Source organism: Protopterus annectens, chromosome 7.part0 (assembly GCF_019279795.1).
Source record: "Protopterus annectens isolate FY-2018-M chromosome 7.part0, PAN1.0, whole genome shotgun sequence".
Taxonomy (NCBI): Eukaryota; Metazoa; Chordata; order Ceratodontiformes; family Protopteridae; genus Protopterus; species Protopterus annectens.
In genome coordinates, this window is record NC_056739.1 from 492,222,709 (window position 1) to 492,248,539 (window position 25,831).

A 25,831-nucleotide genomic window follows, 5' to 3' on the forward strand; every position below is an offset into this window, starting at 1 on the left:
AATAAAATAAAAAAATACTTGGCTTCCTAGACATTTTATCACTGGCTGCAACCAGAACTGTAAGATACAATATTTATGGTCTAATTTAATTTCAACTATTTTTCAAAGTTTGCTGCAAATGGATTGTGATTAACCCCTTCTCTTCCAGTTTCCTGTGTTAAGACATAAACATGCATGTACATTTCTTTTTTTTTTTCCAGCAGGGCACACTTTTGATACATTTTTAACATAAGCAACTTTACAAATACATTTTCAACACAAGCATCTTTACAAATCAGTATGATATTCAAATAACATATCATTTTTTACTAAATTTCAGCTAGCCGTGCTGGTATATGTTACACATCCACTGCCCTACTTCTCCTGGCAGAGCTGGCAGTACTTTGTATTGTCATACTCTCCAAGGATAACTTAAAAATATCTTCACTAAACAAAACTGTAGTAGAAGTATTTCCCCACACCAAACTACTAAGCGTAGTAATAGATGATTGATTGTAATTGATCTTCAGATTAAAAATTGCATAAAAACACACAAATATATATGTATGCTGTACAGAGCAAAAAAAAAACATTCTCACCAACTCATCTAGAGTAATACTTGGTAGTGTATACCTCCTTTGTTTTCTGCTTTATGCCTCACTCATCCATACAAATATTTTGATCTCCTTAAAGATCAACACTTGAGCTATGCTATAATAAATTGGCTACGTCTGCAGCCAGTTAGCCTTATAATTCCCATCCGTGTCCTGTTCTTAAACCATTCAGCTAGCTCAAACTATCCCACTACCTTGTGTCTACTCAACCTCTCCTTGCTGATAAAATGATATACCAACCCACACTCTATCCAGATATCAGGACTATTATTAACTATCACTTTCTAAATTGCCCCTTCAGCTTCTCTAAAAAATAACTCCTTGCAATTTATAAACCCAAAAAATCTATAGGACACAGGTCCATCCAAAGCTTAGAACATCCAATCCTATGGATATCAGATCAGTACTTAGTAGTCATATATTAAAACATTCTTTAAAACAATCCTTCAACAAATCTTGCCAATTTGCTTGTATTACACCTTGTTAAAACATGTTTCTTTCTCTTAGGTTCCCCTATCTCTGTATGTTGCTACCTTTCCTTTTCTCTTTTGCTATATCTTATTTTCTTTTTATTACTATCTTCTACCTCTTTCTCCCTAATATGTATACTTCATAGGTGTGTACTAGACTAATGGCACTAGAGCCTTTACAAGCCTAGCCCATAGAAGTGCCCTGGCATTGTGCCACCTGATGTTACTTCCCAGTGCCTCTATCAAGTAGAGCCACTGGAGTGATCCCCGGGGTGAACTTTCTATTTCCCATCCACTCATCAAGATTTCTCTTGAAGAGGGCCAGTGAGGTGCTCTGCTTGACATGTATGGGAAGTCTATTCCAAAGCATGGGCAGTCTCTGGGTTATGAACCTGTCCCTCCAGCATGTTCTGTTGATTGTGGTAATGAGGTTGAGGTCTCTGGAGCCTGTGGTGCTGAGGTATTGGGATTTCTTTAGATATACCATTTCTAACAGAGCTGGCTGGGTCAGACATGGTTTTGTAAGTCAAGCAGAGATCGCCTCATAGTAGACGATATGAGACAGAGAATAGCTGGAGTTTTTTGTCTGTCCATGTAGGACATGTGTTTCAGGCTTAGGATCTTCTTCGTTAGGTACTTTTGTAACCTTTCCAGCTATTGTATGTGTCTAGTGATGTACATGCCAAATGGGGCATTATACTCAATGATTGGCCTAATGAGGGAAGAGTAGAGAGAGAGATGATGACCTCTTTCTTCCTGGATGCAAAACCCTTGGTAATGAGATATGCCACATAGAAGGACTTTCTGACCACAGTGGCAATGTGGTGGTCAAAGGAGAGGTTGCTGTCAACCTGTGTCCCCAGATCTCTTATAACACCTTCAGTGTTCAGTGGGCTGCCATCGATGTGGTAATTACTGGGAAGTGAGTTTTTCCCAAAGGGGATGACGACGCATTTTTTTTGGCATTAAGCTTAAGGCCATGGTTTCAACACCAATCATTGGTCTCAGTGAGGCCTTTCTGTAGAATGTCTACATCACTTGGGGAGTTAGTAATGGCTCCCAGCTTGCAGTCATCTGCGAACTTGGTCAGCCAGAGTCCTTCCGTGTTGGCCTGGACTTCTGAGAAGTAGATGCTAAACAGGAGAGGACCCAGGACCGATCACTGTGGGACTCTACTCATGACTGGTCGGCAGACTGACTTGGAGTCCACTACTTTCACCCTGTGGTTCTATCTGTGAGCCAGTTTGCAACCCACCTAGTGATATAGGGGTTAATGCCTAGTTTGGTGAGTTTATCAATAATTCCTGAGTGGGGAATGGTATGAAAGGCCTTGGCCAGTTCGAGGTAGGCTGTATGAACTGCCTTGCCCTCATCCACAGCTCTGGTGACTGACTCAAAGAAGTCAACCAGGTTGACCAGACATGATCTACCTTTCACAAAGCCAAATTGCATGGGATCTAGAGTTTGGAGATTCCCTATATCCTTGTTAATTAGGTCCATGATGATGTGTTCCATAGCCTTACATATCAGACTCGTCAGGCTAATGAGGCAATAATTCCCAGGGTCTGTAGCTGCTCCCCCTTTATGGAGAGGGATGACTGTAGCAGTGCAGCATTCGGTAGGGACAAAGCATGAGGTGAGGCTGTGATTGAATAGGCACACAGATGTGGTGCCAGTACACTTTGTAGTTCATGTAGAACACATCCAGGGATATTGTCTGGTCCCATGGAAGCTGTATTCTTGGCCTTGGACAATGCAGCTTTAGCCTATGCTATAGTAATGCTGGGTGCCTGGCATTCCTCCGGTATTGTGATTGGTCCTTTAGGGGGGAGAGAGGGGTAAAGTTGGCACTGAATCTGTTGGCCCGTATGTTGGCAATATCTGTTGGTTTAGTATAGGAAGTACCATTGTGCAGTAACTCAGAGCAAACCTGGGTATTGCCGTGGAGATTCTTGATATAACTATAGAAGGATTTGTGGTTGTTTTTAGTGTCTGACGTAAATCTGCCTTCATAGCTGTCTTTAGATGTTTTGATGAGGGATCTCAACTTTTTGTTGAGCCTAGTAAGGGAGTTTTTTCCAGTCTTGGGACTTCACCTTTTTCTGCAACAGTTTCTTCCTTCTGTTGTAGAGTTTTTTAATGGCAGGAGACCACCATAGGTTCATAGGTTCATACTAGGCTATCTGCCCTAGGGCATTTATAAGCCTAGCCAGAGTGTGTTTGGCTTTCGCCACCCATTTTAAATTAATTTTGCTATGCCCTTTTTCGAGGTTAGTATACTGTGCCTCTGTCTAACAGTGACACAGAAGTGATAGCCGGGGTAAACCTACGATCTCCCATCCACTCATCAAGATTCCTCTTGAAGAGAGTCAATGAGGGACTCTGCCTAACCTGGACTGGGATTTTATTCCAGAGTGAAGGGAGCCTCTGGGTTATGAATCTGTCCCTCCAGCATGTCCTATTTATTTCAGTGCTGAGGTTAAAGTCTCTTGAGTGCATGGCTCGATGGGATTTGGATTTTCTGAGGTGCAGCATGTCCATTAATTCTGGGTTGGACATGGCTTTATACGTCAGGCACAGATCGCCTCTGAGCAGGCGGTATGCCTCTGAGTAGAGCTGGAGTTTCTTTAACCAGGCAGCATATGGCATCTGTTTGAGCCCTTTGATCCTCTTGGTGAGGTACATTTGGTGTCTTTCCAGTTGCTGCAGGTGTCTGGTAAGATACATCCCAAAAGGGGCATTGTACTCAATTATGGGCCTGATGAGGGATGAGTAAAGAGGCACGATGACCTCCCCTGATCTAGATGTGAATCCCTTCATGATTAGGTGGGCTATATAAAATGTTTTTCTAACCACTTTGGCCACGTGGTTGTCAAATGAGAGATTGCTATCAACTTGGGTCCCCAGGTCCCTAATTACTTCTTCTGTACTTAATGGATTACCACCTATGTGGTAATTTGTGGGCACTTTGTTTTTGCCAAAGGGGATGACTATACACTTTTTGGTGTTTAGCTTGAGGCCATGGCTCTGGCACCAGTTGTCTGTTTCTATGAGGCCCTTTTGGAGGATGCTTGTGTCAGCTGGAGAGTCGATTATGGCCCAGTTTGCAGTCATCTGCGAACTTGGTCAGCCACAGTCCTTCCGTGTTGGCCTGTACCTCCGAGAAATATATACCGAACAAGAGTTGTCCCAGGACTGAGCCTTGTGGGACGCCACTTGTAACTGGTTTGGAGTCTGACATGGCTCCAGCAATTCTAACCATGTGGGTTCTGTCCTTGAGCCAGTTTGCAACCCATCTAGTGACATAGGGGTTTATATTTAAGCTGGTGAGCTTATCTATAATGCCCGAGTGGGGTATTGTATCGAAGGCTTTTGCGAGGTCCAGGTAAGCTGTGTGGACCACCTTTCCCTCGTCAATGGCCTTGGTGACTGTTTCAAAGAAATCGACCAGGTTTAAGAGGCAGGATCTGCCCTTAACAAAGCCGAACTGGGTAGGATCCAGTGTCTGTAGGTCCCCAGTATCTTTATTTATGAGGTCCATGATGATCCTTTCCATAGCTTTGCAGACCAAGCTAGTCAGGCTTATGGGACGATAGTTTCCAGGATCCGTTGAGGCACCACCTTTGTGGAGAGGGACCACTATTGCTGTACGCCACTCTTTGGGTACATATCCTGTAGTAAGGCTGAGATTGAACAGTAGTTTTATGTTTGGGTTTAGCTCTTCTTGGAGTTCATGTAGGACGCAGCCCGGGACACCGTCTGGTCCCATTGATGCTGTGTTTTTTGCTTTGGAGAGGGCGGCTCTTACCTGAACATCTGAGATGTCAGGGGGGCAGCACTCTGCTGGGATAGATATTTGCCCTTTTGGTGGGGGGGGGGGAGTTTGCGCTGAACCTGTCAGCTAGCATCTTGGCAATGTCTGTGGGTTTGGTGTATTTTTTGTCATTTTGGACTAATTCTGAGCATATCTGGGAATTCCCACCCAGGTTACTAACATAACTAAAGAAAGCCTTGTGATTATCCTTAGTGTCCTGTGCAATTTTTCTCTTGAAGCTGGCCTTAGACGATTTTATGAGTGCCCGTAGTTTTTTGCTAATACTGATCAGAGATGCCTTCCTTTTTTGGGATTTTGCTCTGTCATGTAGTAGCTTCCTCCTTCTATTGTATAGTTTGTTTATGGCTAGGGTCCACCAGACACGACGTCTGCCTTTGGAGGATTGGGTCTTGATTTTATTTGGGATTGCATGATCCATGCATTCCTGAAGGTGTTCATAGAATGCATTTATAAAGGATTCTGCGGTCTGGGCTGTAGTTTCCACAGGCCCGGGGGCTTTGAAGGATTCCACCTCGGTTTTGAGGAGTGTGAAATTTGCTTTAGAGAAGTTTTTCACTGTGGTTTTCTGGACAGGGGGTGGGGTCGGGATGTGAATATCCAGTGAGATTAGTTTATGGTCTGATCTTACCAGTGAGGGATACACTTCTGGTCTGGAGCATAAAGTCCCCATGTTGGTGATGATCAGGTCCAGTATGTTTTCCCCTCTTGTGGGAGTGGTAACAAGTTGTTCCATAGCATTTGAGTTTATAAATTCTAGGAACCTTTGTGCTAGGGTGTTGGAGCTAGAGTAATGCTACCAGTCTGTGTTTGGATAGTTGAAGTCACCCAATATAATGGTGTTTGGAGAGACCTTCATATTTTCCAGTGTTCTCAGGAAGGCCGAGTGGGGTTCCTGGGTTTGGGAGGGTGGTCTGTAGCAGGCTATAAACTGGAAGGCAGTTTTACCCACTGTTAGTTGCACATGGATAGTCTCTTATGCTTCGTGCTGTGCCACCAACCTGGAGGTGTGGGTATCTTTGACGAATATTGATACTCCCCCTCCTGTGGTTCTGTCCAAGTTTTGGGGCCGAAAAGCATGGTATGAGGTATAACCTGGTAGTGCTGGGGTGCTCTCGGGAGCCTTGAACCAGGTTTCTGTTACTGCACAGATATCGATGTTCTCCATGCTAAGGAGAGTTTCGAGAGCGTGCATCTTGAGGTTTAGACTTCTGGCGTTGAGTAGCATTGCTCTTAGTTTTTTATCCCTTGTGATACCTATGGAGGTGGGTTTGTCTTTTGAGCCTTGCCTAAAAAAGGCACTATGGGGGTAGCAAGAGCCTTTGCCAATATCCAAAGCCCAGGGTGACAGGTGCAAGCCGTCCCTAGCGAAGCATCGTGGCTTATCGAGCATGTCATCCCAGGCTGACAGGCATTGGATCCCCTTTGAATGACACCACTACTTAAGCCAATTGTGGAAATTGATCATCTTGTCTTCATATTGTGGCATCATTCTTGGTGAGGGTAAGATGCTACTCAAGGTCAGGGTCATACCGGCCTGGGCTACATGCTCAGAGAGCTCCTCTATGTCTCTTTTCATGTAGTCCAGGGAGGTACGTCTCAGGTCATTCACACCAGCATGGACAATGACTGAGTCATATTTGTACTTGCCTTGGAGTGACCTGAGTGCTTGTGTTATGTGGCGGATCCTAGCGCCCGGCAGGCAGCTCACCATGACCTTCTCCTTGTTCAGCCTGGTGAGCGGGACGTCAGTGTGCCTGATGATAGAGTCACCTATTACAAGTGTATCAGATGTGTTGTTTAGCCTTAAGGGCTGTGACTGTTCGGCACACTGGCTTTGTGAGCTATGTGTTGCACATGTTTTGTTTTGGGGTAGCGATTGCTTGGGTGTCTGCTTTGGAGGTCTCTGCTGCTTAGGCAGATTTTTATTTAGAGCCTCCGAATATGTTTTTGTGTGTTTATGTGTTTGGTTCGCTGTCGTGGTAGGTCTGTGTGAGACTGGAGTTGCAGTGAGTGTGGTTTCCTTCTCCTCCTGACTGGTTACGCCAGTACTGAGTTGAGAGAGCTTAGCCTACAGTTTGGCTATATGGTTGCATCTCTCACATGTGTTGGAATTTGTTGGGAGGAGGAGGAGAGGGTTGTCTGTGTACATGAGGCAGTTGTAACATTGCCTCAAGATTCCCAGATTCACCAGCTGGACCTGAGAGGAGATTGACAACTGACCTTTGGACATGCTAGAATAGTATTGGGAATTCCTTTATAATTGAAAAAAAGGGCCAATGGGGAACAAGGTACTCAAGGGGAGTTTGTGAGGGTGTAGTGCTTTTCATTTTTTTAGTGCTGACATATAATTGCTGATAATAATAATAGAAGTTAATTGGCTTCCTTTTTTTGGAGGAAAGCATCTTGGTTCTGTTGGGTATGGCTAGTTCCATGCATTTACATACGTGTTCGTACAATGCATTGGTATATGATTCAGCAGTCATGCATCTATTTTCCTTATTTGTACTGCACCCTGCTCATCTTTACATATGCTTAATCCACATCTTTAGCAGTGGTACAATTTTCTATAGTTAACTAAATTATTCTGTACATTCTTTTATCATTGCATATTTTCTTTTTATTTAATTGTATTGAGCTTGTATATAGCTTATTTTGTGTAAATTTGCATGGTCTTTTATTTTTTATATATTCTAAACATTAACTTCTATTATTATTATCAGCATTTTTCTGTGCTGTACATTACATTGTATTTTTGTTGCTATGACACACGTATAGATTTTATTTATTTTATTTTTAGTTTGAAGCCTGGAAGAGCCCATTTTCATTGGAGGCCTGGGAAGAAATGCTCCACAGATATTGAAACAATTGTACAATAGTTGAATATACAAGCAGTTGTAACATGCATTAATGAAAAGCATAGTTAAAAGGAATAAGCAAATGATAGATATATCTAACTAATATTTACAATATTCACAAAAAAGTCGGATGTAGTTAACAAGTGTTAATGTAGAGGAAATAGGTATGTAAGTAGATGAGCACTGCATAACTAAGTATAGGGTGTAGTGCTTTGGTGTTGGTATAAGGAGTTATGTAGTGGGAGAACAATAGCATTCCCACTTTGAAAATAGGTGATAGTGGAGGAGAGATTTGAAGTTAGAATCTTTGAATATTTCGGAGCAATACAGGAAGAGAATTCCATAATTTAGCTAAAGAGTAAGATAATAGGTGTCGAAGAGGTTTGTATATTTTTAGATGATTGTGGTTTTCACATCTGAGTAAACGGTTGGGAATGTATGGTGTTAAGGAGGTAGGCAGATTATAATAACAAATTATACATCAGTCGAGCATTTGGACCTGGGCCTCCTCAGAAAATGGGTTTTATGCCCATTCGGACTTTCCCAGTAAACTAATATAAAATAAAAAAATTTGATGCATCTTCAAGTGATAAATATAACCACAGATGACAAGTAAATTCTTTTCATATTGACTTTTCACAGAAGAGTAACATTCTACAATATTGCCAACTCCACAAACACTTCCTGAAGTAGAAGGCTGCTTATCAACTCCTGTTATCATTCCTGTAAACCACTAACATAGTCAAACAACTGACATAGTAAATACTGCAAAAGTACCCCATAATTAATCATTCAAATATCCTTTCTATACAAATCAGCAAACCTTATACCATTTAAAAGAAAAAAAACTGAAAGACTCGCACCACCCTTGGTACGTTGTTAACCATTAATAATCACCCTTGTCATATCAGTACTCTGCAGCATCCAGTACACTAATTCTAAGAAAAAAAAAAAGTCATTTACAGCATTATTATTATTATTATTAAGCAGTATTTGGCAGTACAAGTTAGACATTTTAAGTGTAGTTGCTGACATTATGATCTGCATTACTCAGAAGCTGAAAAAAATAAACTTTTGGCCACTAAAACTGGTACTATACATTTGAATAGTTTTTATAAAATTAGTTTTATCAGGAGTTGATACATTATTAAACACACCTTACTGTGTAATCTTTTTAAAGGAATGAACATGATGATTAAACTTTCCATTGTGATACTTAAAGAATTTAAATATTTAGTCAATTTGGCTTGTTTCTTCCTTTGAACTTTGAGTAATTTTCATCTTTTGCAAGTATAACAGTACAGCTTTTTGCTCTGCACATACTTGAGGCTACTTCAGACTATTTTGTTATGCATTCATTTATTAGATAAAGGTTGTTTGTATCCTGCATCCTTATATCTGTGGCAGGGAATTAAGGTACAGCATATTGTTTAGAGTGTACACAGATTCAGCTCAAGAGACACGCGCGCACACATGCTCACATAAGTCAACAGTGGTACACACCTTTATTGCTGCTTATTGAGAAGGTATGGCACCACTACTTTTCTAAATGGAGGCCAAGAGAAATTTAGTAGGCTGAAAAGAGAACCCAGATGTTATGGTTTACTGTTGACAGTAATTGTGTATCTTAAAGATCTACCATTGCAGTATGCTTACTTATCTTACCCATAATTTTACTTTTTTCATAGGTAGTATTTGTGAAATAAACTAATAGGGGTACAGTGTTGTGGCAAGGCCTAAACCTGTGCTTTTCATCACAAAGGAACTCATAGTGTGTTGGGTAGTTCCTGTACTGAGATGCAAAGCCAAAGTAATGCAGAGAGAAAGAGAATAGTTACTGGTAGTAGATGACTTGCCTTTCTTGGGCAGTGGAGTCACGATGGACATTTGCAAAAGTTTGAGAGGGAGGCTGGGGAGAGCAAAATGTTAGTATTCATGAAGTCTGTTAATTTTCAAATTATTTTTTAAGGTTTATGAAGGGTAAAGATTTGGTTTTGTTTATTTGTAGATTTTGTTCAGGACGGAAGTTACAGGAAAAAAAAAGTTTAAATACTATAAATAATAGTTGCTGTAATGTTTCATTTTATTACACTGCTTTGTGTTTATCATTGATACAGTATGATAAACATGGTGATGAAATTGAATCACTGTGACAAAGAGAACTTATCTGCCCAGCAATGAAGAACTATTAGCTGACAATCCTTGTAAGCCTGCAAGGGGAGTGCTATTTGTCGACAGGAAAGCTCTAAAGGTCTTGGTGCCCAAACTGCAGTTTTTCTGCAGCTCTGCACAAATTGGTAATGTTTCGGTATGTGGAAGGTGCCCATAATCATTGGAAGCTATCTGACAATTATATCCTTAGGAGGATATCACCCCATATAGCTAAGTGTACTGCAGCAGTGATCATTTGATCATCTGCTGTTATGGTAAATTTACTTAGACAACTGTACTTTCTTTGTATATGTTTATATTCATAAACAGAACTTCTTGCTGTAGTACTTATAATATCAAAACAACATGCATATGGAAACTTGTGTTCATATTCGTAAGTAATGTCTGGAAGGCAGTTTTTCTGTTTTAATGCAGATTTAACCCCTTCTTAGTATGTAAGAAAGCATTGCTGGAGTGTAATAATTGACATACATAGAATGTAACAAAAACATTTTAACTGTTTCTACAGATACCCTTTTGAGATTTTATTTTTTCTGTCTTTCAGAAAGTCTGAAAGACTTATGTCTTTTCAGACATTTAATATTTAGTGATTTTAAACATGAACCTGCAAAACATTAAAGCAGGACTCCAGATGTTATTTTCCCCAAGCATGATTCAAGATGTAGCTGCCCTTATGTTTCAGTATAGGGCAGAGTAGTGCATACTGAATATATAATTACTTTGTAAAAGTTGATATCCAGTATAGCATATCTTTTGTATATCCCCTACTGCATACTGCTCTCTTTATGCAGTGTGTAATGGATGGATTCAAAATGACAGTTAATTGTCCAGCTGTTTTGCATGAGCATATGGTTTTGGAGAACTTGACTATCGAACAGGTGCAGTGTATGTAGACAGAGCGAGCTCTAGATTATGTGTAAGCATATTGTTTGGGAAAGGAATAATGAATAAAAGTTGTTCTTGTATGTATCTTTCTGCCCGAGAAGTTATACCACCTCTTTTGAATGTATTAGCCCATGTCTCTGTAACTTCCCACTTTATGGCTTGTACTAACTGCCCACTTTATGGCTAATTTAAGAGTGCATATGGTGGATATGTATACTCATCCCAGAAAATTCTGCAGTCCTGTAATGGCAGCAGTCAGCAGTAACTTTATATTGCAGTGCACTGAGTACACTAACCACCATTTTCATTATTTGCAAATCCTGGTAAGCCATGTTCTAGTTTTCACTGGGAGCAAAGCACTAATGAATCAAGTTATCTTCTAAAGTTATTTGTAGGCATGATATAAATTACTTCTCATTTCTTTTAATGAAATTCTTGTGAACTGCTGTTTAAAAATCTGTAGGTGATGGTGTAACTCATTACTGAGACTCTTCAATGAGAAGGCAGCCTTAGTGATGTAATCTTAATGGTATGATAGCATATTTTTACTTAACTGCAGAAGAAAACAAGCCCTTTCTAGTCTGTTGTTTAAGTGAGTTGAACATTCTACTTCCCCTCTATTCCTGCTTCTTCCCTCAACCCTTTTCCATAGAATCTCTGCCCACCATCCATTCCATGTGTCCACAAACCTTTCTGTATCCTCCCTAACTTGCACAGCACCCCCAACGTTCCCCTTGAAAGAGCCTGTGTTCACTCTCCTTTTCTCCTTGGGAGAGGGAAGAGGCTGCAGGCTCTCACTTTTTCCTGTCTCTCTAACAGTCTAGGCTTGGCACTGAATGCCGGGTCATTTGCTGTGCATTTCGGGTAACACTTCCCTACCTTTGTGTTTTTTTTTAATAAATGTACAGATATTTGAAGCTTTTGCAGGGAAGGGGATCCAGGAAAATATATATATATATTTTGCTCTTAGAAAGCAATGGGCTGTCTAGGAGTGATTTCTTGGTTAAGAGAACTAGGATGTTTTGGTTTACTGCACTAGAATGCATTCATGACATACTCAGGAAGACTACTTTGAGTACAGCAGTAACATCAGATGCTTTTATTACTTTAAAATATGTTAATATGCTATTTTCTTCTTACCCAAGGACCCAGGTGTGATCTACTGTTACTGTTGGGAACCTGAATGAATTAGCCCCACAAGTTTTATGGGTTATCATCTTGCAGGACCACCTGTCTGAACCTCACAGCTACAAATACACACTAGGGAGTGGAACTTGTAATCTACAGGGAAGAAACTGTGGAACTGCATGCATGCTCCCAAAGTAGTTTGGGAGTTCTAAAATTCTTTAGTGATGGCGTGGGTGTCAGTTATAATGCCTGTCAGAGAGCTTTCATCTATTTTTCTGTTTTCATTGAATTGCATTAATTTGAACACATACATTTTATCTGCCCTCTCAAGAACTCATATGCATACAAACACACACACACACACAAACAGGTGATTGCAGGGACTCTCAACACACTGTAAAGGGGACAGTAGCATCCCAGTCCATTTATCCCCCCTCCACCACAAGCCATCAGTGTGTCCAGCTAGTAGATGCAAAGTCTGTTCTTTCTTTTGTTGTGCCTCCCACCAGAATAGGTGCTTTCCTAAATCTTCAGGCTGTGACATCATAGAAGGTGAATTAGTTTCTGCACCACTCTGGTGATATTAACAATTTTTATATTTTACTACCATTCACAGAGACCTTGGATCAACTGTGAATCCTGTCTGTTATCTCTGGGCAATGTTCTTGATCCCCCAAGGTCATTGTAAATGCCATAATGGAATATGAAGGTTGCAAAAACAGGGTAAATAACTTTGTCATGTTTTAAGTAGCCTAGAATCCTGCTACTGACTGGGAAAAAATACTTGAGACTAATTTGGTGATTGTCTGAAGTCAGGTGAGGGCCAACAGTAAATTGTAAATTTGAATATCAGCAAGCAGTAACAATACAGTGTTAGTTGAAGACAGTTATTTATGTTAAAAACCTGTGAAAGGAAAACTGGCTGCTTAGAAACATGTTCATTAGTGAACTATGATTTTTGAGATGTTAAATTAATGAAGCTGTACACCGAACTGTGCATCAACTGTTTTAATCGGTGAAATGGTTTAATGCTTTTCCAGATGTGGGCCTGTGCCTTGGGTCACCTTGAAGCTGCAGTCATTCTGTACCGTTGGAATAGCCAAGCTCTCACCATTCCAGACTCACTTGGCCGGCTGCCACTCAATGTTGCGCGCTCACGTGGGCATGTCCGACTTGCCACATGTCTAGAAGAGCTGCAGAGACAAGATTGCAACCTGGAGCAGGAGAATGAGCTAAGGAGTAGACAGTTACTCCAGGAAGCAGAAGCAGTTGAAAAGAATTGGCAGCAGTTGGTAGGAGTCACTCTGGAAGCTGTTCGAATCCCATCTCCTGCTTCAGCCAGCCCTGATACAGGTGAGGTAATGTGCATGTTAGCAAATACAGCAAACTCATATTGTGCTTCATTTACATAACAACAATATTGTGACACTTAAGATTGTTTTTGTAAGGTGTCTGAGTAACACAAAAGTATTATTTGTCAGTGGTAGGTAATAGTTGTCTTTGGAGAAGAACCATGAGACTTGCAGCCTAAAAATCCAACCAGTGAAAACTTGTACACTTGAAGAGCCGTGTGTAGCAACAGACTCACAGGTCATTTGAGATTTCTTTTTAAAGCAAATGCTACACTGAGAGTTGTTAGATGCAGCCTGATACTGCTTACTATAATGTAGTAGACAATTATTAAAAAATCAGTTTCTTTTTTTATATTAGCTGTACCATTTTAAAATGCTGTGAAACTATGCTGTTTATAATGTCAGTTCTGTCTGAAGTTTCTCAGTTTAAAGTCATTAGTAACTTTCAGTTTAGTTAAATTCAGTAGAAGAGATCCATTGGGCCTGTCTTTTTTGTTTGTTTACCTTGTCCGCAATGCTTTCAAGAAAAAATACCAAGTTATGTGTATTTCATACAGTGGAGATGATGCAAAGATTCTTTATGCCCTTACTCTGTATTAATTCCATTTTCTTGCAGTTCTTGCCTTTATCACATTCATCATCTGGATATTGCCATACTCTGGTAATTTGTTTTAGGCTGTGCTTCTTTTGTTTCACTGTAGTCCCTCCCCAATCCCTGAGGAAAAACTGATAATATATCTACACAGTTTTAATCTTTGGTGTCTGTGTATATAGTTTAATCTACAGAATGTTCCTTTTCTGATATTTACTTGTACTTGCTATAACTCACCATCTTTCAGTAAGTACATGTTTGCCTCCTTGAATTTGCCTCCATAGGATATTAGAGGCAAATCACCCTTCAGTTAACCTTATTTTGATGGCTGTTGGAGTTGGAACTCCAGATGTAAACAATTACTCAAGGCGAGACTTGACCTATAAGATAATGCATGTCATTATGACCTCCCCCCTCTGCTAGTATCTTTTCTTAAACATCTCAGCATTGTTTTATCATTTCTCACTGCCTTTGTACACTGTGTGTCTGGTCTTATTTGATTGATTAAAGGCATTTTTTTCAGATTATCATTTTGTACTGAAAACACTGGAATTTATTTTTGGAACTGGATAACTTTTCATTATGTATCAACATACGTTACTGGTGTATTCTCCATCATCTTGTATGTAAATAAGTAGTCAATCCTTTTCTCATATTGTGTCTTTCTTTGTCCTTGTCCAGGTCTGAGCACTGTTAGTGGAGTATCCTCTCCCTCTGAGATGTCTGAAGGATCCGTCTCAATGACATCTGCATATTCTAGTAGCTCTGCACTTCGAGAATCGCCCATTTACAGTCCCGATGATGAAACACAACAAGAAATTGCAATGGAGATTACAGAGTCCCGACAGCTGTCTTTAGAGTCACCCACATCTGCTACCCCTGAAGTCAAGCAGCTTGTGAAAGATGAAAGTGGTAGCTCATTAGATGGCAGGAACCATTCCTTCAGCTCCTGGTACCTGAGGGATGATCAAATGTCTGCAAAATCAAGAAGCACCTCTCTGCGCTGCTGCTCGGCAGACTCAAATTTCTTCATGGACTATGAGAGCACCTTACTAGGAAGTAGTGCACGATCATTTTCTACAGGCAGGGATCCAATCGAGGCAGAGTTGCTTAGCTACACTGAGAATGCAGAGAATGTGGAGTTCCTTCCAGCAGTGGATGTATTACAGGTAACACAGAAGCAGACCATTTGACAATGTTGTGACCTAAGCCAAGTAGCTGTGACATCAAACAACAAACTGAGAATTCCCTTTAGAAAACCTTGTTGCAGATGCCTCTTTCATTGTAAAAGCTGTATTGTTTGACCATTGATGAGAGTTGGCAAGGGGTAGCGAGGTGATTTATTTGCTTGGATACATGTTATATGTTTAGTAAGTGTCCATGCATTGTATAACTTTTAGGGCCCAATGTACTTAGACACTTTTCAGGGAGGATTTGTTAGTGATGTTTTGAAAATAAGCTAAAAATTGCAGCTTATAGACTGTCTCCTTCTTGTGTCTTTACTAAATGCTGTGTTACAGATGGCATGTATAGATGTTTTTTTGTTTAATTTATTATTTACTTCTTTGTTTAGGGGATAAAGATAAGGAGCTGTATTGAGAATAAGCAGTCCATTTTATTTGTATATGCTCATAGGCTAATGACGACTAGGGGCCTTAAAATCCTAGCCATGGAACTCAAGTGTGACCCACAGATTTGATTTATGTTTTATTTATAGGGGTGATTTACTGACTGCCTCTGGACATTAAAGACATAGGAAGCCAGGCCAGGAGTGAATTTCTGATTATCTATCCATTGGTCCAAGTTGCTCTTAAATTGAGATATTGAGGAACACTGCTTAGCATGGATGGGGGAGCCTGCTCCAGAGAATGTAATTTCTCTGAGAAACATATCTGTATCTCCAACATGTCCTGTTTATGTTACAAGCAAAATTTAGGTCTTTTAATCTAGTAGTTCTTATGCTGTTTGTTTTCTATAATATTAGGAAATATTCTTTAGATTTTTAAACAAGTACTCTGCTGTAGAAAACAGTACTATTTCAAAAGGATTCCTGTTTGTAGAAGACATGAAGAACATAGTCATTTCAGAATTGCTGCACTATATTTCAGTTATTTTGTAAAAGAAAATATTATTTAAAAAAGATAGATTCATCACTGTACTTTGTCCAGGCATGTATACATAAAGAATTGTTTTACGGTGAAGTGCACATTACTTGCTTCTCTCAGTGTTGCCTGTGATCCTGCCTGAAGTAGTCTTGTTTTCTAAGCACGTTCTATACTGAGTTCACTCTGCCATTAAGTGCAGATTTGGCAACTCTGTACCTAAAACTTCAACTCTTAACTGTTTTGAATGGCTTCAGCAAAAGTCACAGATACAAAAAAATAGAAAGGGCTATTACATTCCTTTGGTCCACCAAGTATGTCTTGAGTATTGGTTATCTGTGCAACTCTTCCATTTATTTATCTTCAGTAATTGCTTCTTTTCCTTGTCTGTTGTAGCTACTTTTGGACTCCTCTGTAGATTTTATCACCATTCTGTCCTCCAGCTCTGCTTTTCCTGAGCTTCTCTACCTTCTCAGTGAAATAATATTTCATAATTTTGGTTAAGTTCCCTCAACTGAGTGGTTATCCATAACTCTCTATTCTTTTGTGTAGCCTTTTGAGTTCAGTACCACCTATTTTGTCCTCATTTATGTGATATAGCCATATCATATTATGTTTTTATATACATACATACATATATATATATATATATATATATATATATATATATATATATGGGTCTGTGTGTGTGTGTGTATATATATATATATATATATATGTGTGTGTGTGTGTATTATATGCACTTTCGCTAAAGTAAACGGCCTCTAGCTAACGAAGATCGCAGATGACTGCAAACTAGGAGCCATAGTCAAGTCCCAAAATGATGTGGACATCCTACAGAAGGGCCTCGCTGAGACAGATGCCTGGTGTCAGGGCCATGGCCTCAAGCTCAATGCCAAAAAGTGTAGTGTCATCCCCTTTGGTAAAAACTCTGTACCCATGAACTACCACATAGGCAGCAATCTGCTTAACACCGAATGTGTGATAAGAGACCTTGGGACCCAGGTGGACAGTAGTCTCTCCTTTGATAGTCACATTGCCACAGTAGTCAGGAAGTCCTTCTAAGTGGCACACCTCATCATAAAAGGGTTCTCATCCAGGAAAAAAGAGGTCATTGTTCCCCTCTACTCGACACTCATTAGGCCCATTATAGAGTACAACGCCCCTTTTGGAATGTACCTCACAAGACATCTGCAGCAGCTGGAAAGGCCACAGAAGTACCTCACAAAGAGGATTACTGGCCTCAAACAAATGCCCTACACTGACCGCCTCAAAAAACTCCAGCTTTACTCCATAGCATATCGCCTACTCCGAGGTGATCTCTGCCTAACATATAAAGCTATGTCAGACCCAGAGCTGTTGGACATGCTACACCTAAAGAAATCCCAATCCCTCCGAGCTACATGCTCTAGGGACCTAAACCCTTGGTTGGGAGGGTGGCCTAATGGTTGAGGTGTTTGCCTTACAAACACAAGGTGCGGGGTTTGAGACTCACAAGGGATAATTGGCTAGGCATAAAATGGCTCACAAGAGCAGTTAGCTTAGTATGAATCTATGAACTCCTTTAAACCTTGTCACCACAATAAACAGGACATGCTGGAGGGATAGATTCCTGTCCCAGAGACTTCCCGTACTCTGGAACAGGCTACCCATCTGTGTCAAGCAAAGTTCTTCATTAGCACTCTTCAAGAAAAATCTTGATGAGTGGATGGGAAATAGGAAATACACCCCGGGGATTACTTCTGTGTCTTTGCTCGACAGTGGCACAGGAAAATAACTTTCTTGGGTGGCGTACGTAGGGGAACCTTGTTGGCTAGGCTTACGTAGGCCCTTGGGCCGATAGCCTAGTACCTACCTATGAACCTTACCTATGAACCTTTGAACATATATATATATATATATATATATATATATATATATATATGTGTGTGTGTGTGTATATATGTATGTATATATGTATATGGGTCTATATTAAAACATCGAAAGTGCAGTTCATCGAACTGCACTTTCACGAACCCACTTTAGCGAAAGTGCATAACATCGAATATACACTTTCACTAAAGTAAACAAAACAAAATTAAAAAGTACACACAAAAAATATGTAAACACTACTATTGCCCTCCTGCACCCCCAATGTAGGGGGGCTGCGCCCCACACACACCCCTACTTTAATATTTTAACTCTGAGATCGCACTACAGTGAGGAAAAGGGAATATTCCCTTATCCCCACTATACCGCGATCTCCACAAAAGATTTGTTAGTTGTACATCAACAGAATATGTTGATGTCAAACTAAAAAAGATGTAGGATCCAAACCAAAGACCACAATGAGGCACAATAAACTTAGCGCTTTCATCCACTTTAATGACGTGAACTTCATCAGAAAACATGAACAATCACCTGCCCCTCATATAAATACTTAATTACAGGAAATGATGTAACAAATGTTATAATTTGAATACTTACTATAAAAAACTACAATGAAATTTAAAATGATAAATAATGTAACTAATGATGAAAAAAATGTATATGTACATATATATATAAATGTACATGTATGTGTGTTTATATATACACACACACATATGTATAAATGTATGCATGCACATACCATATATATGTATCCATTGTATGAATAAGTTTTTACATATAAATTCATGTTATCTATACATAAGAAAACACTTTATGTTGATAACTTCATTCAACCCTGGGAATACATCAGCTCCAAAAAGAAGCTGCCACAAAGCCTCCTTTTGTTCCAATTTGTTGTTCGTATCACCTGTAAATATTCCCTTCTCTACATGATCTAAAACAAAAAATTCAAATTTCTTGAAATCTATGCAGGAAAGTGCATGTCTAGCTAAAGAATTATTTTTATCTTTTTTCTTTATAGCTAAGACGTGCTCATAAATCCTACGTTTTAAAACTCTTTTAGTTTTCCCAATGTAATAATTTTTACATGTGGAGCAGATAGCTATGTATACTACATTTTCACTGTGACAATTAAAATATTTGTTAGCCCAGAAAGTCTGTCCCAAGTGTTCCATTGTGACAAAAGATGAATTACTAATGAACCTGCATTGTTTGCAGTCTTTACATGCAAACGTGCCCTTTTTATTGTTAACCATCCTGTCATTGTGTTTATCTAACTTGTTAGATGTTTCTAACATCTGCTTAATGTTTGTCACCTTGTTGTATGTGAACTTTGGTGATGGACCCAAGGATGTTATAAATTCCTTGTTCCCAAGGATAATTCTCCAATTCTTCTCTATAATCTCTTTGATGAACCATATTTCGTTTGGGGTAGCCAAACCAATTTTAATTTCTAATGATACAGTGGTGGGAGCTCCAGTAATTTTAAGTAATAGTAGAAATAAGAATACACAAGAATTTCAAACCGCATTTCCTCTACCGATAGTGAATGAAATATGGTTCATCAAAGAGATTATAGAGAAGAATTGGAGAATTATCCTTGGGAACAAAGAATTGATAACATCCTTGGGTCCATCACCAAAGTTCACATACAAGAAGGTGACAAACATTAAGCAGATGTTAGAAACATCTAACAAGTTAGATAAACACAATGACAGGATGGTTAGCAATAAAAAGGGCACGTTTGCATGTAAAGACTGCAAACAATGCAGGTTCATAAGTAATTCATCTTTTGTCACAATGGAACACTTGGGACAGACTTTCTGGGCTAACAAATATTTTAATTGTCACAGTGAAAATGTAGTATACATAGCTATCTGCTCCACATGTAAAAATTATTACATTGGGAAAACTAAAAGAGTTTTAAAACGTAGGATTTATGAGCACGTCTTAGCTATAAAGAAAAAAGATAAAAATAATTCTTTAGCTAGATTAGCTAGACATGCACTTTCCTGCATAGATTTTAAGAAATTTGAATTTTTTGTTTTAGATCATGTAGAGAAGGGAATATTTACAGGTGATACGAACAACAAATTGGAACAAAAGGAGGCTTTGTGGCAGCTTCTTTTTGGAGCTGATGTATTCCCAGGGTTGAATGAAGTTATCAACATAAAGTGTTTTCTTATGTATAGACAACATGAATTTATATGTAAAAACTTATTCATACAATGGATGCATATATATGGTATGTGCGTGCATACATTTATACATATGTGTGTGTGTATATATAAACACACATACATGTACATTTATATATATATGTACATATACATTTTTTTCATCATTAGTTACATTATTTATCATTTTAAATTTCATTGTAGTTTTTTATAGTAAGTATTCAAATTATAACATTTGTTACATCATTTCCTGTAATTAAGTATTTATATGAGGGGCAGGTGATTGTTCATGTTTTCTGATGAAGTTCACGTCATTAAAGTGGATGAAAGCGCTAAGATTATTGTGCCTCATTGTGGTCTTTGGTTTGGATCCTACATCTTTTTTAGTTTGGCGTTTTATGGTGTGCTTTTTTTATTTTCAAAGAATATGTTGATGTACAACTAACAAAACATGCAAACTGCATGTTTTTTCATTTCTTTACTTTGTTTAGCGAAAGTGCATATTCGATGTTATGAACTTTCGATAAAGTCAGTTCGTCAAAGTGCAGTTCGATTAACTTTACTTTCGACGTTCTGACAAGGACATATATATATATATATATATATATATATATGGATTTGCTTCAGAAGCTCGAAATACTGAAATATCGAATTTCAGTATCTCGAGCCCAAGAAGTCAAGTCCACAAAACCACGAAAACTCAAAACCGCAAAATTCAAAATCTTGCACAACAGAGATTTTGAATTTCTCGGTACTACTGCACACACACACCATTCTCCCCACACACACACATAACCTCTCTACTACATGAAAACAGTGGGGCAAGCCCCCCTGCACCCCTACACCCCCCTACTTAAATATTCTCGCTCCGAGGTCGCACTACATACAAACACACACAAAACACCACCACACAAGCTACATTCTCCTTGCACACACACATCACAGCAACAAAACACACTGACACACACCACAGCCCCTATCCAAAACCCTTAACACACACACACTTACCTGAATACATAACCACAGCAAAAGTTCAGAAGCGTAAAATTCAAAACCTCTGGTATTCGAGGTTTTGAATTTCGTGCTTCTGAACTTTCGCTGTTCTGTGGATTCGACTTCTTGGGCTCGAGATACTGAAATTCAATATTTCAGTATTTCGAGCTTCAGAAGTGAATCCATATATATATGTGTGTGTATATATATATATATATATATATATATATATATATATATATATATATATATATATATATATATAAAATGGTCTAGGACTATTCACTGAAAGCACATTTCACTGAAAGTCAAATGACTGTGCACAAATCACTGAAAACTCAATTCACTGAAACACATTTCACTGAAAGTTATATATGGCCTTTTTCCTACTGCTGTGCGACCCTGGAGTTAAAATATATAGTTAGGGGGGGTGTGGGGGGCATAGCCCCCCACATAGTTTTGATATATATTAAGTTCAGAAAAAGAGTAATTTTTTGGAATTGTTAGTATCCATGTATATAGTTCAAAATATTTAAAATAGGTGGGGGGCTACGCCCCACACACCCCCAATGTGGGGGATGGTACCCCCTACCCCCCCTTACTATATATACTAACTCCTGGGTCGCAAAACATTGGAGAAAAGGCCATATATAACTTTCAGTGAATTGTGCTTTCAGTGAATTGTGCACAGTCAAATGTGTTTCAGTGAAATGTGCTTTCAGTGAATAGTCCTAAACCCATATATATATGTGTGTGTGTGTGTGTGTGTGTGTGTGTGTGTGTGTGTGTGTGTGTGTGTGTGTGTGTGTGTGTGTGTGTGTGTGGCATTCTCTTCTTCATTGTATATTCTCCTGTTTTGGTTTTTATCATACTCTTGACTCTTGACTCCATTTCACTTAGTATCTGGGTAGTTCTCCATTATGCTTTCTAAGTACAGTGCTTGATGTCCTTTTTCCTGATATCACCTGCAGAACTGAAACAGTGTTTCAGATGAGACCACATTAAGTATTCTGTATAATTCTAGAATAATATCTACATTGCTGAAGCCAGCACTGTTGACAGTGTACCTGTCACTCATTCATCTCTATTACAAATAATAAGAAGGCTTGGGGTTTCGTTTAGATGCCTTAATATAGTGGTGGCAACCATGAATCCTTTTAATTTTGCTGACTGACTCTTATATTTCACTGAGGCTGTGCGAAGTCTGGAATTTGCTGGAAAATTCTGGGGTTTACCAGTGAGTGCTACAGGGGTTACAGCTGCCATGTGCTTGGGCCTGTTCATTTAATCATGTGCTGCATACTCTCAATATGAGCTTTGCCACTGTGCCTTCTAGAGCTGCTCTCATGCCTAAGCATATTTGTGTGCTTTTCTGTAAGCTTGTATACCTGACAAATCTCAGTGGCCTTATTCAAAGTTAAATCACTGTCACAAAGCAACATCTTTCTCACAGTGTCATCTTTTTATACCATACCCAAGTCTGTCCTTTATCAGCTCATTCCTTAAGTCACCATTTTTGCACTTTTTAGCTTTATTTCTCAAGTCAGTTATGTATGCTGCAAAAGTTTCATCAGGCTTTTGATCCATTGGTTAAAATAAGTGCCTTTCCATTGTGACATTTCTCTGGGGGTTACACATTTCTCTAAATTTACGTTTTAAGCACTCAGGGTCCTCCCTTGATTCAGCCTGGACAATATGACTGTTTTCCCCCTCTCCAGCATAAATAGCAGGTGCATACACAAATGAGCGCTCCCTTTCTATAGCTTCTGATTTAGCTAAATTAAGTAAAATAAATGCCTTTGTACAGTCATCTTTATCAGGAAATGTATCCTGTACGACAGTGTCATACTTGATTGCAAACACTCTCCAGTTCTCAGATTACTGTCAAACACAAGTGCACTTGGTTTTTAAAATCCATCTGATATGCTCCCAAAGTATACACAAACTGAAGATATGGCCCTTGTCATTATCTACGAACAAACTGTGCTTGTAACAACTTCCAAATTCACAATAAACTCTTTGAAATACTTTACTTTGCGAAATAGCTTTACCGTAACACTGCACAAACATGCGAACACTTTATACACTTCTGAAAACTCGGATAGCTTTGCTTAATATGAAAATAGATATGCTTTGTGAAAATGCAGTCGTTTCTTTTTATTTTCTTCGTTTTATGCAATCTGACTTTATTTCAAACATTTTCCCTAGTGATTAAAATATTTTTATCAATATCGTACATGTCTCTGTTTATGTGAAAATGATTTAGAATGTTCTCTATTCCCCTTTTCATATTATGTGAATAAGAAGTAGTGCTGAGTAAGTTTTAATACCTGAAATTCGTTTCTGACCTGTTTTACGAAGTAATACAGCTTTGGGATGGTCCACTACTTTATATTCCACCAACGTCTGAATAAGTGCCTTAAATCATTTTCGCCAAGCCATTTTAAATGGGTTTATATCATATCAGCGAAAGATTGAAAAATCGAACTGAATAGATCGAAGCATGAAAACATCAAAATGATGTGAATGGCAGTTTCCAACGGTGACATGAAACATTAAGGGTGTAGGCAGGGGGACAAGCCCCCTGCACCCCCCACACCCCCCGCTGCTTAAATATACCAACTCTGAGATCACACTACAGTGTAGGAAACAGAAATCTTCCATTTCTGCAATGTAGTGCACTGAATTGCGATCTCCGAATTGTTATATTTAAGTGGCAGGGGGTGTGGGGGGTGCAGGGGGTCTTGCCCCTCTGCATGGAGCAATTTGTTTTCAGTCTACACTCCACGTTTTTTTTTTTCCCATGTTAATGTTATACAGTTCGATGAATTAAATTTGATGTTCTGATTCGATATTGTAATCTTTCGATGATGTGATATAAACCCGTTTTAAACTGCATGGCCCATTAGTATGCCGGTTCTGACTTCAGGCCCATTAGTATGCCGTTTCTGATACCATGACCTTTTGGATATGCCCCTTCTGTCATCATGTCACTCATATGTCTCTATTACAAATAATAAGAAGGCTTGGGGTTTCGTTCAGATGCTTTACTATATTCAAACACATCAGGATGGATAGCAGCATCTTTAAATACGAACAAACTAACAAACAGGGTTTACATACATGTTCACATCTCAATGGTTTACTACAAAATAGCAGTCAGCATCGCACGTGCTCAGTATTTATACTCTAGTGCAAGCCCTTGGATAGCTTCTTAAAGGTATATTCACACACATATACTGATCTACAGTACCCGAGCAGTCTGCCAAACAACTTTTTTTCTTTCTGTCTTTCTCATTGTAAAACAATACTCAGCCTGGGACTGAATATAATACCTGACTATCACATCACTATCTTTTCCCTTAGTATTGAACATGTTTGGTTTGTGATTCTCCTCTGAGTGGTACTTCTGGACCAGATCTTTCCACAGCAGTACTCTATAAATCTCCTGGGTTAAGATATGTTAGCTGCTGTGGATCACATTTGCATAATCTAGTCCTAGGGGACAGAACCAGCTTCTGACTGCATAGACAAGTACTCATGGTGGAAGCCAAGTGGCCAGTCTTAATTTCTTTCAAAACCTTATAGAAGTAAGATAAACATTTTTTTAATTATGCAACCTTTGTGATAGTTCTGTGTATTATTAGTATATGTCAGAGTACTTCTTGGTTTCGGGTGTCATTTTGTTATATTTTGCTATTTATCATAATTGAGATTTTTGTTGCTTATTCTGACTATTAGTTGATAAATAATATCTCATAAGTGGTGTGGTTCTGGTTACAAGTTTTGCTGGGTTAGTTCTGACAGGATTATAAAAAAAAAAATCATAATGTCGTAGAGTAAAAAATTGCAGTCCTCCTTCAGAAAGAGTCACAGTAACAGTAAAGCAAGTAATTTGGGTTTGTCCACCTTAGGTATCTTTCCCCATTACAGATTTTGTTCAGACAGTGGCATATTCCTTTTTTTTTACACAAGAAACATCTTTATTAAATTATCACTTATAACATAGGCAGTCATACATTTGTATAAATGAAAACAAACTATATCGACGTAGTCTTAGTTGCAAGCATTATATATCATAAAGCATACTGACACAATTTTAGTTGCAAACATTATACATCACTTATCTACACAACCATTGTCAGTCAAACATTGCATAGGTCATTCAGATCCGATAGTGGCATATTCCTTGTGAGATACCAATGCAAATATCTCACTTGCTAAGTACTGAAATGTGGTGGAGTGAGGCTCTTTTATACCTGTATATTGTTGCTCATTCTCTTCAGTTTTCTTACTATCTGAGAGTATCAGACATCCTTTAGCTTACCAGAATTAATTGTTTGCAGCATAATGGCTTCTTTTATTGATTTTTTTTTTTTGTATTAGTGTAGCCATAGTTTTTCATCAGGTTTCATTATTCACAAGTGATTTTTATAAAAATTCACTATTGCACTGTGATTATTTATTGAGAAGTTACTGTAAGCAGAGTTCTACCCTACTTGTTTAACTTCCTGAGATTTTGTAGTTGAATTGGAGTATTAGCCTAGGAATTTAGCCAGGTGCCAAGCTAAATGTGTGAGTAGCTCCCACCATTTTTGGTTTTCTTTTTCTTCTGGAAGCTGGCTGTGCCGTTTAGAGAGGTAAGAGTTATGACTCCATCCCAGATGACCCAGGTTATGGCCTCAACCCAGACACTGTAGGAGGGGTTGAGTGTGGAGAGCACTGACACCCACTTACCTTCCACTAGATGAGGTTGTTGGGCATGTCATAGGGCATGTCTCCCGCTGTGGAATCCCCAGTGGAAA

The 25,831-nt window shown here is 38.9% G+C and overlaps 1 protein-coding gene across 5 annotated transcripts in view; it reads left to right on the top strand.

Moving 5' to 3' along the window:
• The window catches only part of CAMTA2 (calmodulin binding transcription activator 2), a 2,181,461-nt gene that overhangs the window by 1,983,188 nt on the left and 172,442 nt on the right, over positions 1-25,831 (top strand). For all 5 annotated transcript variants that reach the window (XM_044077091.1, XM_044077090.1, XM_044077092.1 and 2 more), the window contains 2 exons: positions 12,979-13,291; positions 14,564-15,051. In XM_044077091.1, coding sequence (XP_043933026.1) covers positions 12,979-13,291; positions 14,564-15,051 — 801 coding nt within the window. The remainder of the gene's footprint in view (positions 1-12,978; positions 13,292-14,563; positions 15,052-25,831) is intronic.